At 47.3% G+C, this 16,263-nt stretch overlaps 1 protein-coding gene across 1 annotated transcript in view; it reads left to right on the forward strand.

The window, feature by feature from the left end:
• The window catches only part of LOC149281925 (dynein axonemal heavy chain 9-like), a 66,380-nt gene that overhangs the window by 21,308 nt on the left and 28,809 nt on the right, over positions 1-16,263 (forward strand). The window contains exons 37-48 of the mRNA XM_089498827.1: positions 3,186-3,359; positions 4,390-4,597; positions 6,578-6,743; positions 6,833-6,935; positions 7,295-7,534; positions 9,532-9,693; positions 9,799-9,995; positions 11,062-11,224; positions 11,479-11,602; positions 11,880-12,022; positions 14,178-14,339; positions 15,591-15,824. Of these exons, the coding sequence (XP_089354953.1) occupies positions 3,186-3,359; positions 4,390-4,597; positions 6,578-6,743; positions 6,833-6,935; positions 7,295-7,534; positions 9,532-9,693; positions 9,799-9,995; positions 11,062-11,224; positions 11,479-11,602; positions 11,880-12,022; positions 14,178-14,339; positions 15,591-15,824 (2,076 nt within the window). The remainder of the gene's footprint in view (positions 1-3,185; positions 3,360-4,389; positions 4,598-6,577; positions 6,744-6,832; positions 6,936-7,294; positions 7,535-9,531; positions 9,694-9,798; positions 9,996-11,061; positions 11,225-11,478; positions 11,603-11,879; positions 12,023-14,177; positions 14,340-15,590; positions 15,825-16,263) is intronic.

Consider the following 16,263-nt stretch of genomic DNA (forward strand, 5'->3'; position numbering starts at 1 on the left):
CTGGAAGCTACAGGAGGCAGAGGGATACAATATTAAGCCCCACCCACAAGGAACTGTAAGCACCTCCATTGTATACAAAGGCCAAAGGTCGTGAACCGTAAGCCCCCTTGCAGTACACATCATCAGTACGCCACAGACTGTCCGCTTCGTTATGATTTTTCTCTAAAGAACTTCAGCGATTCCATAACAAATGGCTGGGAACTTCTGCAGCGTTCCAAGTGTTGTGATGCATTCTATTAACTTTATTTCTGATTGACACATCTCATATCTCTAATTCTATGTATCGCTCTTTGTGCGCAGAAATGAGCCAATTAGCTTTCCTTTCTGTCTCGTGCTGAGAAATGTTTTGTCACTTTCTAAATAATAATTTATTATTCTTTGTCTCCTGTCATACTATTAATAATTTTGCTTCTTCGTTTGTATTTTTGGCAAGCCTTTTTTTTTTTTTTTTTTTTTTTTTTTTTAACAAAGAAAGGTGACGGAACAATATACGCTAATTATTAACAAAGGAACCGTGCTGCTTGAATATAATATTAAATTGGGGAACGCGACAATAAAGATTAGTTCGTTGTTGAATATACTTAAGTAAACTGTGGGAGAAAACAGCTGGGGGGGGGCGGCGGCGTGTTTATTGGCAGTTTAGTTTTGAAAGATGGATGTAAAATGCATGATGTCTAAAGCCTAGCTGAGAACTTCCCGGCTCAGCCTACTCGGAGCCCCCTCAATTGTAGGTGTGGCTTATTCAGGGGTGGGGCTCATACTGTAAAGGGGCGGGGTGATCTTAATTCTTTAGGAGGGTGGGTGGCAAATAGGGAGGGAAGTGGGTGTGCCTAAACACCACTCCCACAACCTGGAGCATGGTGAACCAGAGAAGTAGATCTTCACTCGGAGACTCCGGGTGAAACGCAGAGCGTTCCCAGGTCCAAAGCAACTTTGGGTCTTAGAATGACCTCTGTTGTTCTCTGTATTTTGGAATTTCCACCCAACTTTTTACTTGAGGAACTCGGACATGCAGAAGCACATTCCCAGATCGCCGAGGCGTATCCGGCCGCTAGGAAACGTAGTCTCAGCTTTTATAGGCGGCCGTGTTCTGATTTGGAGTCTTACACAGCGGATACGGTTACCTCCGATAAAGATATTTCACAAAGAACGGAGGTGAAGCCCAAGCCAGCTTAGCATTCTCTCGGACCTCTTTGAGAACGCGGAGAAAAAGATACATTCGGCGCAGAGTTTTCCGAGACAGTGAGGTTATTAATGTCACCGGCGGCTGGCTTCCGAGCACAGAGTGTTCTAGAACAAGCCTCGTTTAGTAGGGTTGATTCCGTTGTCTCGTGGCCTTAGCTAATGGTTTACGACTTGTACAGATATAATCTCCCCGCGCTTTTATTAAAACCGCGCTGAGCGGAGCTGTAAGAGCCGTAAGATCGTTGCCGGCTTCCAATATAGAAGAATTATGAGGATTACTGTAACTGGCATATAGTATTTTCATTTAGCAAAGTATTTTCTTCTGCCGTCGAGCACAACATTAATCCAGTGTCTGATAGAAAGGAGCAGAAGCAATATAGATAATAGGATTACAAAAAGTTTCCTGCAAGAGTCTCGGTGAGGAGGGGGAGGAACGTCGTTCCGAGTCGAATATGAAAACCGGTTATCACATTAAGTAAAAAATAAAAAATAAAAACATGGAAATTTATTATTCTAGTTGGAAATCTTGAGACCCCCAAAGTTTTTTGGTTTTTCATAATTTTTACGCTTTGGACCAAACCAAATCATTTAATTATTTATGAATATGTCAGAATCTTCATAAAATGAACGGGTTTGCCCTCCGTGAGGGTCTTTAAGCGAGTATCGCATCTCGATCCTAGAAGTACTTTATCGCCGCGTCGTGTGGATTTCGCGCTAAAGCGTCTGGCATCTCCGTTGTCATTTGTCTCGTTACTGAAAAATACAGAGAAAGTCACCCTGTTCCCCAAACCGAAATTCAATTTTAGATATCTCGGAATTTTTAGTTATGGAAACATTCCAAAGTATTCTTTTTATACCGTTTTTTATGATTTTAGCTACAATTAGATACAGAGTATCTTTGTTTTTGCACGCGTTGTGTAGAGTTGCCCGTAATTGAGGACGCGCGGGCCACATGGCTCTCTGGGATTCCGGGTTGTTCTTCTCTCCGCTGAGTAGATGGAGAGGAGCGTCTCGTGAAAGCCTTCCGTGCTTCTTCCCGGCTCCTCTACCTCCCTGTGGATCAGCCGAAGGTCTCTCATTTAAAATCTGCGCTTTTGGTTTTAATCTCTCGCCAAACCATTAAATCAATATTAAGAAGCTCGCAAAATGTCAAGGCTTTTGTTGCAACAGAAAAAGGTTAAAAAACTGCTTTCGCAAATAAACGCGCCGTAAGCCTGTTATCTGACTGACTGCTCTTTTATTCGTAAAACCGTTTCCATTCTTTAAGACATGAAGTTCCTCCGTGAGCGGCCGGTCTCCCCCCTCTACTACCCAAGGGGCACCTACATGGACCATTGTCTTGTGAATGGTGCTTTTGGAAAGATCTTGTTAAAAAAACAAAAACCAACAATAAATATCTGGTAAAATCATCAAGACAGCTGCACTCGGGTCATTAATGGACATGTATCCCACAAGGTGTCCATCGATGACCCGAGTGCAGCTGTCTTGGTGGTTGGATTCCCATCTTGTCAGGATCAAAGCTGTGATGGTTACTGCGGGCCATGAGACGAGTTAGAATTACCCCCCATCAGGGGCTCTAAGCTTCCAACGGCCAAATCAAAAGATTTAGGGAAAGCCGCCTTAGTTGTCAGTAAAACCTCTTGACGTAACAACTTGAGATAAAGCTTTTCTGGGTTCAGTGGATCCAAGATGGCGAACTGGACGTTTTTTTAAAGGAGAAAAAAAGGGTGTCTTCAAAGTCCATGGCTGTTTCGGGAAATCACTCTCTGGCCGGGGGGGGGGGTACCGTGAGGCATTTGTTGGGGTTGGAAGCATTACAGGGCCGGACGGAACGCCAGCCTGTCTGTAAATGTAACGTAGAACCTCTACGGAATTCTAGAAATTGGTAACTGTATCAGTGAAATGGTTCCTATGTGAGATTTCTCGGTAAATTTATAGTAGGCCGGCTTGCCGTAGGAGTTTTCCGGGTGCGATTGTCTAATTTTCTTGTCTTTTCCCAGCTTGTGGATTACAGAGTAGAATTCAGCAAGTGGTGGGTGACCGAATTTAAGACCATTAAGTTCCCGTCCCAGGGCACCGTGTTTGACTACTACATCGACTCGGAGACCAAGAAGTTCGAGCCGTGGTCCAAACTCATCCCTAAATTTGAATTCGATGCCGATATGCCGCTTCAGGTTTGTGTTTTGTTTGTTTGTTTGTTTGTTTTTTTTTTTTACATTAAACGTTCTGGATTTTTCCATCTCCGGGAGCTGCACGGCCGTCGCACGGTTTTGTTTTCTAAGCGACGATACGCAGTTTAGAGAAAACGGCCGCGTTAATAATTTAGGCAATAGCTGTGGGGACTTCATGTAGGAGCCCAGGAAGCTGTGTATGATTACAATGTTTATTTAAACGTCTTACCCCAGCATAGGCTTTGTTCCTGCGCGTTACTTTACGGTAACGCCGCGCCGGGAGGAAGAATTGGTTCTGGCTGATCGTGTGTACAGTGGATACGTTTTTAACCTAATTTATTCCGGGCTCTGTATAATTTAGCCGCTTGTCAAACGCTCCGACTCGACTGACCCTCCCTTTGTTCGTCTAAAAGCCCGCCGCTGTTGCTGTAACAGTGGGTATTATGTTGCATTATTCTCGGCAAGACATGATTTTCACAATCTCATTGTATATACACAACAGAAACAAAACCGCACAATACAGCTGAGTTTTTGCTTTCGTGGCTCTTAAGAGCGGTTAAATGCGGCTTAGATTTCAATCAAAAGGACGGGATGAAAATGTTTGAGTTCAGCCGCAGCTGTTTTGTGTCGGACACAAAGCGAAAAGATTTTCTGTTGAAGAAATGCTATTGTTAGTCCTTTCTTGAAAAAGAAACTTTTTTTTTTCCTGTTGAGATACCTTAAAGCGAAAGCGCTCCTGTTTAAAGGTGTTCCATCAATGGCGTAGAGAAGAGGTCCTCAAAATACCCCCAAGACTATATGGTTAAGAGAACAACCCCATTTCTTCGTGGTGTCCATGATACATGTGAATGGCAGATGTTTACCGCTCTTACTGCTTGATCGAGAGATGCTTCTAGACCTGACTTATGAGCGTGAAGTCGAGTTCACCGCACGTGGCCAGTGCTGGACCTTCGCCGTGTTTGTTGTCTCCGGACGCCAGTCATGCGAGACGTCGGTCCACAGGTTGGGTACATTGATTTTTTGTGTTTTCCAGGCATGTTTGGTTCACACCACGGAAACAATCCGGGTTCGTTACTTCATGGATAAATTGCTGGATAACCGCAGGCCCATCATGCTGGTTGGCAATGCCGGCACCGGGAAGTCCGTGTTGGTGGGAGATAAGTTGTCTTCTCTGGATCCCGATGAGTATATGATCAAGAACGTCCCGTTTAACTACTACACCACGTCTGCCATGCTGCAAGGTAGTGCCAGAATAATCTCTGTCCAGGCTAACTCGTCGACCCGCTTTTGTTTCCATTGTCGTCTGTTGCTGGACTTGGAGTCCCACAATCCTACACCTGGGGTTAATCAGGAGATTGGGAGCTCAGAACTAGACCAAGTGATGTTAAGTCCCAGTAGCCGACTGGGAAGGTTGCCCCAATGTCCCCTCTGTGGGGCATTCCCATTAATCAGTTAATTCCTTTTGGTGAAGCCGCCTATGGCTCTTGGACCCAGTTAATAACGACAGTATGATGCTCGGGGTGCGGAAACCGCTCTCGTTGTAGTACTTTGTTAATTTGACCGCATTCTTTACTGTTTAGCGAAAAATTGCATATTTTGGGCAAAAAACGGACATTGTGAACACGGCAAATTCTGCCGTCCCGCGTTACTCAGAAATCTGCCTGCTCGGCATTTCCTTCGGCGTGCGAGCGACCCTTCGCTTCTGTGTGTTTTATAGAGCGTCGCGGGCTAATAAGTGCCTCGTAAACTCTTGAGAGGCCAGAAACGCGCGTCCTAGACGGGAGTTCAGACAAATAATTAGGGCCAATTTGCTCGCCAAACAGCAGATTTGAATGGTAACTTATTGAGAAATAAGCACAGAAGGGGTTATTAGGGCCGGTGCAGCCGCCGCGCTTAGCAGTTGGTAAAAAGCAGGGATTTCATTTATTTCTTTAAAAGAGACGGAGTAAAAGGTCAGAGTAAATGGGGCTTTTTAATAACGCTCTAGAAATGTGCATCCAGATCCCGCTGTGTGTATAAATACTGTGTGTGTGTGTGTGTGTGTGTGTATAAATACTGTGTGTGTATGTGTGTGTATAAATACTGTATGTGTGTGTGTGTATAAATACTGTATGTGTGTGTGTGTATAAATACTGTATGTGTGTGTATGTGTGTGTATAAATACTGTATGTGTGTGTATGTGTGTGTGTATAAATACTGTATGTGTGTGTGTGTGTGTGTATAAATACTGTATGTGTGTGTGTGTGTGTGTATAAATACTGTATGTGTGTGTATGTGTGTGTATAAATACTGTATGTGTGTGTGTATAAATACTGTATGTGTGTGTATGTGTGTGTATAAATACTGTATGTGTGTGTATGTGTGTGTATAAATACTGTATGTGTGTGTGTATAAATACTGTATGTGTGTGTATGTGTGTGTATAAATACTGTATGTGTGTGTGTGTATAAATACTGTATGTGTGTGTGTATAAATACTGTATGTGTGTGTATGTGTGTGTATAAATACTGTATGTGTGTGTGTATAAATACTGTGTGTATAAATACTGTATGTGTGTGTGTGTGTGTGTGTATAAATACTGTGTGTGTGTATAAATACTGTGTGTGTGTGTATAAATACTGTGTGTGTGTGTATATGTGTGTGTGTATAAATACTGTGTGTGTGTATAAATACTGTATGTGTGTGTGTGTATAAATACTGTGTGTGTGTGTGTGTGTATAAATACTGTATGTGTGTGTATATGTGTGTGTGTGTGTATATATATATATGACATACATACAGTATAAACGCACATGTATATGTATATATAAATAATGAAATTGTTTTTGTCCTCCCAGTCGTTCATTCCAAGTTTGAAGTGATGCCAACTCATTAAGAGTTAAAAGAAACGGGATCTAAAATGTATAAACGCTTCACAAGTTTATCAGAAATTCTGAAAATGAACCCCCTTCCTCCCTCCCTCCCTCCCAAATCTATAGGATTAATGATGTTGGCTATAGGTAACAAGTATCCAGTGGATGCGACCGCGCAGGAAGACCCCCTAAGCTAAACGGCAGATTGTCACCCTGCTTGTATTTTAGGACGATGGATGTTCGGCTCTGGGGGGCATCCTGAAGGCTGTAGAAAGGACCCTTTTGCCATTCACTGCTTACGCGCTCCCCGTAGGTCTATCGGTGATACAAAGTATCTGGGGTAACTGTTACATCCTATTCTCCATACAGCTATACTGGAGAAGCCACTGGAGAAGAAATCAGGCAGGAATTACGGCCCTCCGGGCACCAAGAAGCTCATCTACTTTATCGACGACATGAACATGCCGGAGGTGGACACGTACGGCACGGTGCAGCCGCACACCCTGATCCGGCAGCACCTGGATTACGGCCACTGGTGAGCGATTTGTCGGACGGTGTTGCGAAGCTGCCGGGTTGGCGGACTCGTGATTTCGCCGCTCTAAATACGCTGTTTCTAACACCCAGGTACGACCGAAACAAGCTGACGTTGAAGGAGATAATGAACGTCCAGTACGTGTCCTGTATGAATCCCACCGCCGGAAGCTTCACCATCAACCCCCGTCTGCAGGTGAGGGTTTTATCCACCAGAAAGAGCCCTACCTCACCGTTGGGGTAATAAAAGCTAAAACATCGTGGATATGATTCAGTCTTAGCAGACAGTGGCAGAATGTAAGCTCTGAGGGTCAGGTGGGTGGAGGGAGCCAGGAGGATCTCATGCTTCTAGATACAAGATATGGTTACATTCTACAATTTTTATTAAATGGGGCAGAGTTTCCAGGAAGCCCCTGATCGGACTGGTATAGAGGTTCGGTGTATGGGGGGATATCCACGGGGTATTTACTCGCGGTGAGAGCTGAGCTCCAGAAGGTTTAATCCTAGCGCCATCTTGCTGAAACCGGCCACCGTTGTCTCTCTCATCTCTCGTAGCGACACTTCAGCGTCTTTGCTCTCTCCTTCCCCGGCACCGATGCCTTGGGTACGATCTACAACACCATCCTGACCCAGCATCTGAAGCTGGGTAATTTCCCTGCGCCCCTCCAGAAGGCATCTCCTCAACTCATCAACCTGGCGTTGTCCTTACACCAAAAAGTGACCTCCACCTTCCTGCCGACGGCCATCAAATTCCACTACATCTTTAACCTCCGGGACCTGTCCAACATCTTCCAGGTAAGATCCGCACCATTTAAGTGGGGGGGCTCTCTTTTTTTTTTTGAATTATGTTGTTTTGGGGTCTTTGTGTTTTGGGTTATGTGGGTTCATTTATTATTGACAATGTAGATTGAAGGTCTAGAAAGAAGTCCTGGAAGACAAGCGTATCTTGGGGGGTCCTTTTTCCTTAAAACAATTGGACAGTTGCTCTGAAATCTCTATAAAAGCATTTTCTTCCTGCTCTGGAATGACTGTCTAGATCCATCAGTCTAGAACAGGTCTAGAACACCGAGTCGGATGTTTCCGTTGCACGCGGAGACGTTGAGTTGAGACAATGTAACTGTTTGCTGGTTTAATCTGCGTTTTCCTAAATGTTTAATGCAAACATTCTGCGTTCTGATGGCTGATAAAAAATATATGGAGAGAATGTTAAATAAAACAATAACGAGAGGGTTTAACTCTTTTGGATCCAGCCTGAAAGTGCAGAGACGCGCAGATACATAAAGTAGCTTATAGTCCGCCGGTTGGGTTTGCATGTAAAAGAAACGATTAATAAAAAGTTTTTTTTGTCCTCTGAAAAGTTGCTTTTTCCCCTGCGTTTTCTTTGTCACTGTTTCTGCGCATGGTGAGAGGAGCTCGGCAGCTGTGATGTGCGATAGCTGATCCGGGACTGGAATCGTAGTATGAGCAGTCACGATCCCGGGGGATCGCGGTCTCTCTCTTTAACAGAATAGACATTAGGACAAGCAGGCTGTCTAACAAAGAGAGTTTAAGAGACAGCCCCGCCGTGACAGCCCCCCGCCGGCGGCTGGTTTTCACACACTCGTTGCACAAAGTCGTTCTGGGCTGTCAGGCGGATGCATATTCAGATCTCGCAAATCAGGGACACTCTCTCACCTCATTCTTCATTAGCAACACTAATTGAGGCGCTGATTTTAGACCGGGTGCTAATGAGCCAATTACCATAGTCCCGTTTGTAACGAAGGGAGCTGTCAACCATGTTTTGACAAGAAGGAGCGTGTCGGGCCTTCCAGTCGCTGCCGAACACTTCCATGACACATTAAACCTGCCAGGTAACATGATAGAGACAGAGACGCCAGACACCGTTCACAGGTGGGGACCGCTGGGGATTCAGTCCTCCCCGATATAAAATGATCTCCGCGGGTGCAGCTAAACTTCTTAAATGCCTGTACGTCGGTCTGTGTGCATCTATCTGTGAAGTACAACAAACCGGGACATTGACGAGATCTCCACTGGAGTAGATCCCAGGAGGACACAGAGATCTGGTGAGCCCACTTTATAGATCCCCCCTAGAGTATTGTGATCCGTTCTATAGAGTAGATCCCAGGAGGACACGGAGATCTGGTGATCCCACTTCATAGGTTACATTTCCCTAGCGTTGTGTTTTGTTAAACTACGAATTTTGTTTGGCAAATTTCCCGCTTATTATATTTAAATAGACGCCAAAACTCTTGTTTGCTGTGAAATTTCAGGCCCTGAAGCCCCGCGGAAGACCACCACGGGGAGGAGGGTCCGATCAGCAGCCTCCATGCTGGGATGATTACCGTCCTCCCGCTACTCTTCTCAATAGACGCCCTAGATGATTATCACAGTCCACGTCATCCCCGATTATTCCATAATGAAACCTTCTCTAATCTCTCGCTGTACGCGGGAATCACCGCCGGTTCTTTCATTCATTTAGGTTTCCTTGCAAAATGCGTCTGGAGTAATAAATTCCACCATGGCGGCTCTGATGGGTTTGCGAGTGGAGAAGCACAGATATGATACATTTATATGGAGTATGTGCGCGAATACAATGTATCCAGACCTGTCAGAATTCCAGATACTTATTTCCTCATCTTTAGCCTGAATTATCTGGGGTTTAACTAGTTATCCGCTGGAAAGATTAACAAGAGAGCGACCCCCAGCACTTGTATTGTAATCCCCATGGGGCTCAGCCTTATGATTCAGAAATGGAACGTGGCGTCTGAAATCCATACTTTTTTTTCCCCCAGGGGATTCTGTTTTCGACCCCAGAGTGCCTGAAAACCCCGCAAGACTTGGTGAAGCTCTACCTGCACGAGTCCAACCGCGTTTACCGGGACAAGATGGTGGAGGAGAAGGATTCTGATACGTTTGATAAAATACAGACGGAAATGGTGAAAAAGTTCTATGATGTGAGTATCTCCTCGTTACCCCACGTGGCCCGATTCCCGGGCGTAACTCGACACACCTGATTCCGTTACCGATGTGTGATGAGGTTTACTTTGTGTGCCCCGCAGGACATCGAGGAGACCTTAGAACAGACCAGGACCATGAACATGTACTGCCATTTTGCCAACGGAGTCGGGGAACCCAAGTACATGCCCGTCCAGTCCTGGGAATCGTTGAATAAAATCCTGGTGGAGGCTTTGGACAACCACAACGAAGTGAACGCCGTGATGAACCTGGTTCTGTTTGAAGACGCCATGTGCCATATGTAAGGGCTCTTGGCTCTGGATTGGGGTGCTTCCAGGCCAACTCTAAATTTTCCAAAAATGTAAAAATATAGGAAATTTTGCTTGATGTTCTTGCGCTCAAAAACATCTTAGTGCATTTCCACTATGAGCTTGAAGCAATGTCCCCGTCTCTCACACACAAAAGGAAGGTCGTTCTTCTTATAATTACATCGGGTCTCCGGAATGCTGATCGCTAAACCGGGAAACCCCAACGTTCCGCAGGAATGTTCAGCCTTTAATAGGAAAAGCATGCGCTTGACTTGCGGCGCCGCACGTTGACGCTAACATGACAGTGTTGCGTGTTGCATTCCATTGAGCGCAGCGTAGCCGTGACCCGGAGATGTAGATGTTTCCAGGTAGCATCGGTCATTTTAATAGAGAGACGCGCTTTCCTCCCCGTCTGACCGATTCCCGTTCCCGAGAACTCCAGTAAATCAGCCGGCGAGGCGCAGACTCATCGGTTTGTGAAACGAGCGGCTGGTAATTTCCCCGGAGGATGGGGGGGGGGCAGTCAGGAAAACACTTACAAGGATTAGAGACGCCTTTAACGCCTCTCGAGCCGCTCCAATCACCCATAATTGCCTGGTACGGCTTAGGTGGAAGAGACAAAGATTGGAGGCACCTCAAGGGGAAAATGCATTCTGCCATATCAAAGAGGATTGCGTAACGTTCCCGAATATATACGTTAAACGTGGCGGACGAGCCGGGCTTTGGGTTTACAGAAGTAGTAGATATAAGGGCTGGTTCTGTTGGCTTTAAATGCCTATTAATCTAGGAGCAGCTAAACAAAGTGACGCATTGCGTTCGACCGACCCCGAGCCGTTACTGAACATCGCCCAAATCCCCCACATCACTCATATTGTGCGTTTGCCTGGCATAGAGTTGTGGGAGTTATAGTCCTACTGTGGTATGTGTTATGGCTGTCCGGCCTTTATTATTAGTGATGTCACGGTCTGCGCTTGGCACTGGCTATTGTTTGATGACATCGTGCGTTTTCTGAGGATGCTGCCCCTGTATAAAGCTCGCCTTTCTGCTGTTTCACTGCAGCTGCCGAATTAACCGGATCCTGGAGTCCCCGCGAGGGAACGGCCTGCTGGTCGGCGTGGGTGGCAGCGGTAAGCAGAGTCTGACCAGGCTCGCCGCTTACATCAGCTCCTTGGAGGTTTTCCAGATCACCCTCCGGAAAGGCTACGGGATCCCGGATCTCAAGGTGGGACGCTGATCGGTCAGGGATTACGGCTCAATGGGGATGGGGCAGACGTCAAAAAGTCCCTCCGATATCTGAGTTCTTCCTCATTTGACCGCAAACATTTATGTTCCTGAAGTTTATAACCTGAAGCTCCCAGCTGTCCTGAGCTCTGAGCAGGACTCCCTGTAGAGCGGAGCGTCTCGCTCCTTTGTTGGTATTTTAATTTGTATTTGTTTATGATGCTCCCTCATCGGATGAACGCCTCATCACTACAGGTTGACTTGGCCAATCAGTACATTAAAGCCGGCGTGAAGAACGTGGGCACCGTCTTCCTCATGACCGACGCTCAAGTGGCTGATGAAAAGTTCCTCGTTCTGGTCAACGATTTGTTGGCATCGGGTCAGTAATAAAGTGTTTAAAGAGGAGTCCCGGGTTCAATGGTCCCAAACAAACCTTACGTTCCGGGGATTCAAGTGTTGGGTGTCTGATATTTCTTTTGTCTTCTTCTTCTTCTGTCATCCATATCGTTCTGAGGGGCATCTCTTCGCGCCCGAGTTGTCTACCAAACATTACATAGAATCTCTTTGAATGGCTCAGGTGTTACGTTAACAGTTTTGTAGGGTTGTTGGAGTTTGCGTTCTTGGGTTTAAGTAATTATTTTATCTCCTGTTCTCAGGTGAAATTCCGGACCTGTTTCCCGATGACGAAGTGGAGAATATCATTGGAAGTGTCAGGAACGAGGTGAAGAGTCAGGGTCTGATGGACACCAGGGAGAACTGCTGGAAATTCTTCATAGACCGAGTCAGGAGGCAACTCAAGGTAGATCGATGGCTCGCTGTACTGGGCAGTCACACTGGGGGTTATTAGTGGTAATAAACACAATCTAGCGATGTTATTGGCGTCGTACAACCCAACGCTCCCCATTATATCGCTAGGATGCACTGAGCTAATGCGGCGATTCTCCCGGCACTCGGCGTAGGCTGCCATAAACCGTGCCGGTTGTTGACGATGATAAATGCTTCGCAGGAAGAGGTGATTGCTCCAAAGCGTTATTCCCAGATTGTGAATCGTTTCAGATCGGCAGGGAGCCGTAATCGCCCGCATGGATGGGAAACGTTCTCCGTTGGCTGTAGATCACAGACGCAATTAAAGGAGCCATTTGTCTGACTGTCTGTGTGTGTGTGTGTGTGTGTGTGTGTGCGTGTGTACATGTGTGTGTATATACTAGTGTTTGCAGGACTGTAAATAGCCACAAAGACTTGAGGAAAGAGCCAACATAAGGACTATCAGTCTGCTAAGCGAATCTTTATTGCGGTCCCAGTTACGCCTATTTTGTTAAAATCCTTTCTCCCGTAACAAGTCTACCTCCCACCGCTCCCTCCGCTCCCGCCGCTCCCTCCGCTCCCGCCGCTCCCGCCACATGGCTGGGCTGCTTTTAAATCCTTTGTTGAATAAACACCCGGTTATTTCTCGATGGTTGTAACTGTAGTTCGGCAGCTAAATCCCCTTCTTCTGCCTTCGCTGCCATCGGCGGATGAAGCTACATTGCGACAGACGACAGGTGTGATGAGCGAGCGCAGGGTCAATGTACTTACGCGATATTTAAGATAACTTGATACAATTTGTTACGCTTTCCTACGGAATCCCTGTTCGTTCCAGAGCTACGGAGATTGGTTTAGAATTTTATGCGTTTTGGGGAGAGCGTCGTGGATGCGTGAACTCTCCTTAATCTAACGAGGACTCGGTTTGAAGTCAGAAGAACAGTGAAGGGGGTTTATTCCGAGGGGGGGTTTATTCCGAGGGGGGTTTGCTGGGTACCACGATCAGAAGCCGTGTTTCCCTGCGCGTTTTGTGAGCTGCGTTAGAAGGCGTCTCTGTATCTGCGTCCCGGGCAGACGGCTCCGTAAGCCGCCGTTTAGACGAGATTACCCAATCAATACGTGCTGAAAAGACTCTTCTCAAATATGACTCCACAAACACAATCCTTTATAAGAGGAGCGACAGTGATTGGTCTATTCACACCGGGATAAACAGCCTTCATTCCCAAACGTGGGATTCCTTCTTCCTGATCACTAGAAGCCTTCGCTGAGACGCTGTACTTAAATATCACGACTTAAATAACAAAATCCGGGCAAAAAAAAGGAAAATCCGTTCAATGAAATGGGGAGCCCCAGGGGTGGGGGGAGCGGCTTCCGTTCTGTAAAGAAGAGAACGTTCCAAAAATGATGTTTTCCTTTGAAGTTCATGTTTGGATTTTGTTTTTTGTCTGACCTTTTTGGGGGAAAGAAGGGGGGAAAAAAGGGTGCTTTAAAAAAAAAAAAATATACTAATTACATGACTTTTCAACAAATCTGGACAATTTGGCCAAGTGTTTAAACCTGGACGTGGGATTTAATGAAACTCCGGCTTTCGGAACGCGTGTTAAATGTCAAATCGCTTGATTTTGTGAGCCGAGATCTCTGCTTTCAAATGTGGAAAAAGCAGCCCGTTATTATCCAAATCGCCTTTTTTTCATGTCTGAGAAATAAACGAGGTACATTATTCTTATGCGACCTGAAAGAGGCCAATTAGTCCCCAATCTTTACTCGCAAATGGATTCTCCTCGACCTCCGCGACCCTCGCTGAATCCGTAAGGGCAGATATTAGCTGCTTTCAGGCCATTAATTATCCGACGACATTTAGACTGTTTCCTCCCCGGTTAATGGAAAGAGGTTTACTTTGGGGCTCTCGTCCGAGGATTACTACGTAATGAACCTGCTTATTTGCCAAGTTTCCGTGAGCAGCGTGTTAGACTGTGTGATAAACGCAGGAACGAGCGCTTCCGGGAAATATATTAGAGAGTTGTTGTTGTTAATGAGGGTACTTTTTGTCCCGTATTATGGGAACGGCGTAGGATAGTTGAGAGCCGTGGAGAAGGTGGGCCGCGTTGGCACCGTCTGGGTCGTGACATCTACAACGTTTGTGCTTTTGGCAGGTGGCCCTCTGTTTCTCCCCGGTTGGGAACAAACTCCGTGTCCGTAGCAGAAAGTTTCCCGCCGTGGTCAACTGTACGGCCATCGACTGGTTCCACGAATGGCCGCAGGAGGCTCTGGAGTCCGTCAGTCTTCGCTTCCTCCAGGAGACCGAGAACATTGAGGTGAGGTCGCGGCAGATACCTTCTGGAAGATACCCCCCGATCCTGAGAGTATACAGCGGGGCAATACCACTAAACATATATATATATATAAAAGGAATAACTCATTATTTTAAGCTTTGGGTGGAGTGTTTCCCTGCCGTTCGAGCTGAGGGGGGATCCGTGCGCTGTTAGTTAATACGTCAAGTGACCCGTAGAACGACTGAAGGTAACGAGGGTCTAGAGGAAGTCTGGGGGTCATGTACCCCAACGAGAAATGGGGAGGCTCTTGATGTGAAGGTCCCTATGATGTGGACGCACTTCCTATAGCGATACATTTACACCCCATGAAAGAACCTAAGCTGGACAGTCCCGGCTGCTCGCGGCGTCCTCTCGCAGGGAAGGTGTCCTCTCGCAGTGAAGGCGTCCTCTCGCAGGGATGGCGTCCTCTCGCAGGGATGGCGTCCTCTCGCAGGGATGGCGTCCTCTCGCAGGGAAGGCGTCCTCTCGCAGGGATGGCGTCCTCTCGCAGGGATGGCGTCCTCTCGCCGGGAAGGTGTCCTCTCGCAGGGATGGTGTCCTCTCGCAGGGAAGGTGTCCTCTCGCAGTGAAGGCGTGCTGTCGCAGGGATGGCGTCCTCTCGCAGGGAAGGTGTCATCTCGCAGTGAAGGCGTGCTGTCGCAGGGATGGCGTCCTCTCGCAGGGAAGGTGTCCTCTCGCCGGGAAGGTGTCCTCTCGCAGGGATGGTGTCCTCTCGCAGGGAAGGTGTCCTCTCGCAGTGAAGGCGTGCTGTCGCAGGGATGGCGTCCTCTCGCAGGGAAGGTGTCATCTCGCAGTGAAGGCGTGCTGTCGCAGGGATGGCGTCCTCTCGCAGGGATGGCGTCCTCTCGCCGGGAAGGTGTCCTCTCGCAGGGATGGCGTCCTCTCGCAGGGATGGCGTCCTCTCGCAGGGAAGGCGTCCTCTCGCAGGGATGGCGTCCTCTCGCAGGGATGGCGTCCTCTCGCCGGGAAGGTGTCCTCTCGCAGGGATGGTGTCCTCTCGCAGGGAAGGTGTCCTCTCGCAGTGAAGGCGTGCTGTCGCAGGGATGGCGTCCTCTCGCAGGGAAGGTGTCCTCTCGCAGTGAAGGCGTGCTGTCGCAGGGATGGCGTCCTCTCGCAGGGAAGGTGTCCTCTCGCAGTGAAGGCGTGCTGTCGCAGGGAAGGTGTCCTCTCCATCATGTGCGAGATATAATAATACAATAAATAAGTATTTTTACGTATATTTCTTTGTTCCAGCCGTCAGTGAAGGAATCCATAAGTAAATTCATGGCTTTTGTCCACACGAGCGTCAACGAGATGTCCAGAAGTTATCTGAATAACGAACGCCGGTACAACTACACCACCCCCAAATCCTTCCTTGAGCAGATCAAGCTCTACCAGAACCTGCTGCAGAAGAAAGGGAAGGAGCTTTCGGCCAAGATGGAGCGTCTGGAGAACGGTCTGCAGAAACTGAACAGCACGTCTGCGCAGGTGAGCGGCGATCCTGCTGCAGCAGGCGCCATGCCGGAACCTACAAGAAACTAGTAGCCCCCCCCCGGCTAATCCATAGGACCTTCCGCAGGCGGCGGCCATGTTTATTCCGCACTGCGTAGCTCACTCTTCTGGAATTGAGAGGGTTAAGTCATGGCGTGTTTGGACCGCACGCAGCAGGATAAGCGCCCGCTATTAGCTGTTAAGAGGCAGTCCTTGTGTTTCTGCCGTTCGGATCCCTTGCGGAGTTCTCCAGCCAGCAAGCGTTTTATGGAATTATTTTCGTGATTCTGTGAAGCTGTAAAGTAAAATCCCAGCTGGTTTTGTACCAAATCTCCGATACATACAGAAACGTCACGCGCGCCCTCGCAAACCCCGCGATCGGACAAAAACACACAAGTAATTACCGAGCCCGCAGTCGTTTCTGTTTGCAGTAATC

This window comes from Sceloporus occidentalis, unplaced genomic scaffold (genome assembly GCF_023333645.1).
Source record: "Sceloporus occidentalis isolate IW3139 unplaced genomic scaffold, rSceOcc1.0.p SCAF_126, whole genome shotgun sequence".
Taxonomy (NCBI): Eukaryota; Metazoa; Chordata; class Lepidosauria; order Squamata; family Phrynosomatidae; genus Sceloporus; species Sceloporus occidentalis.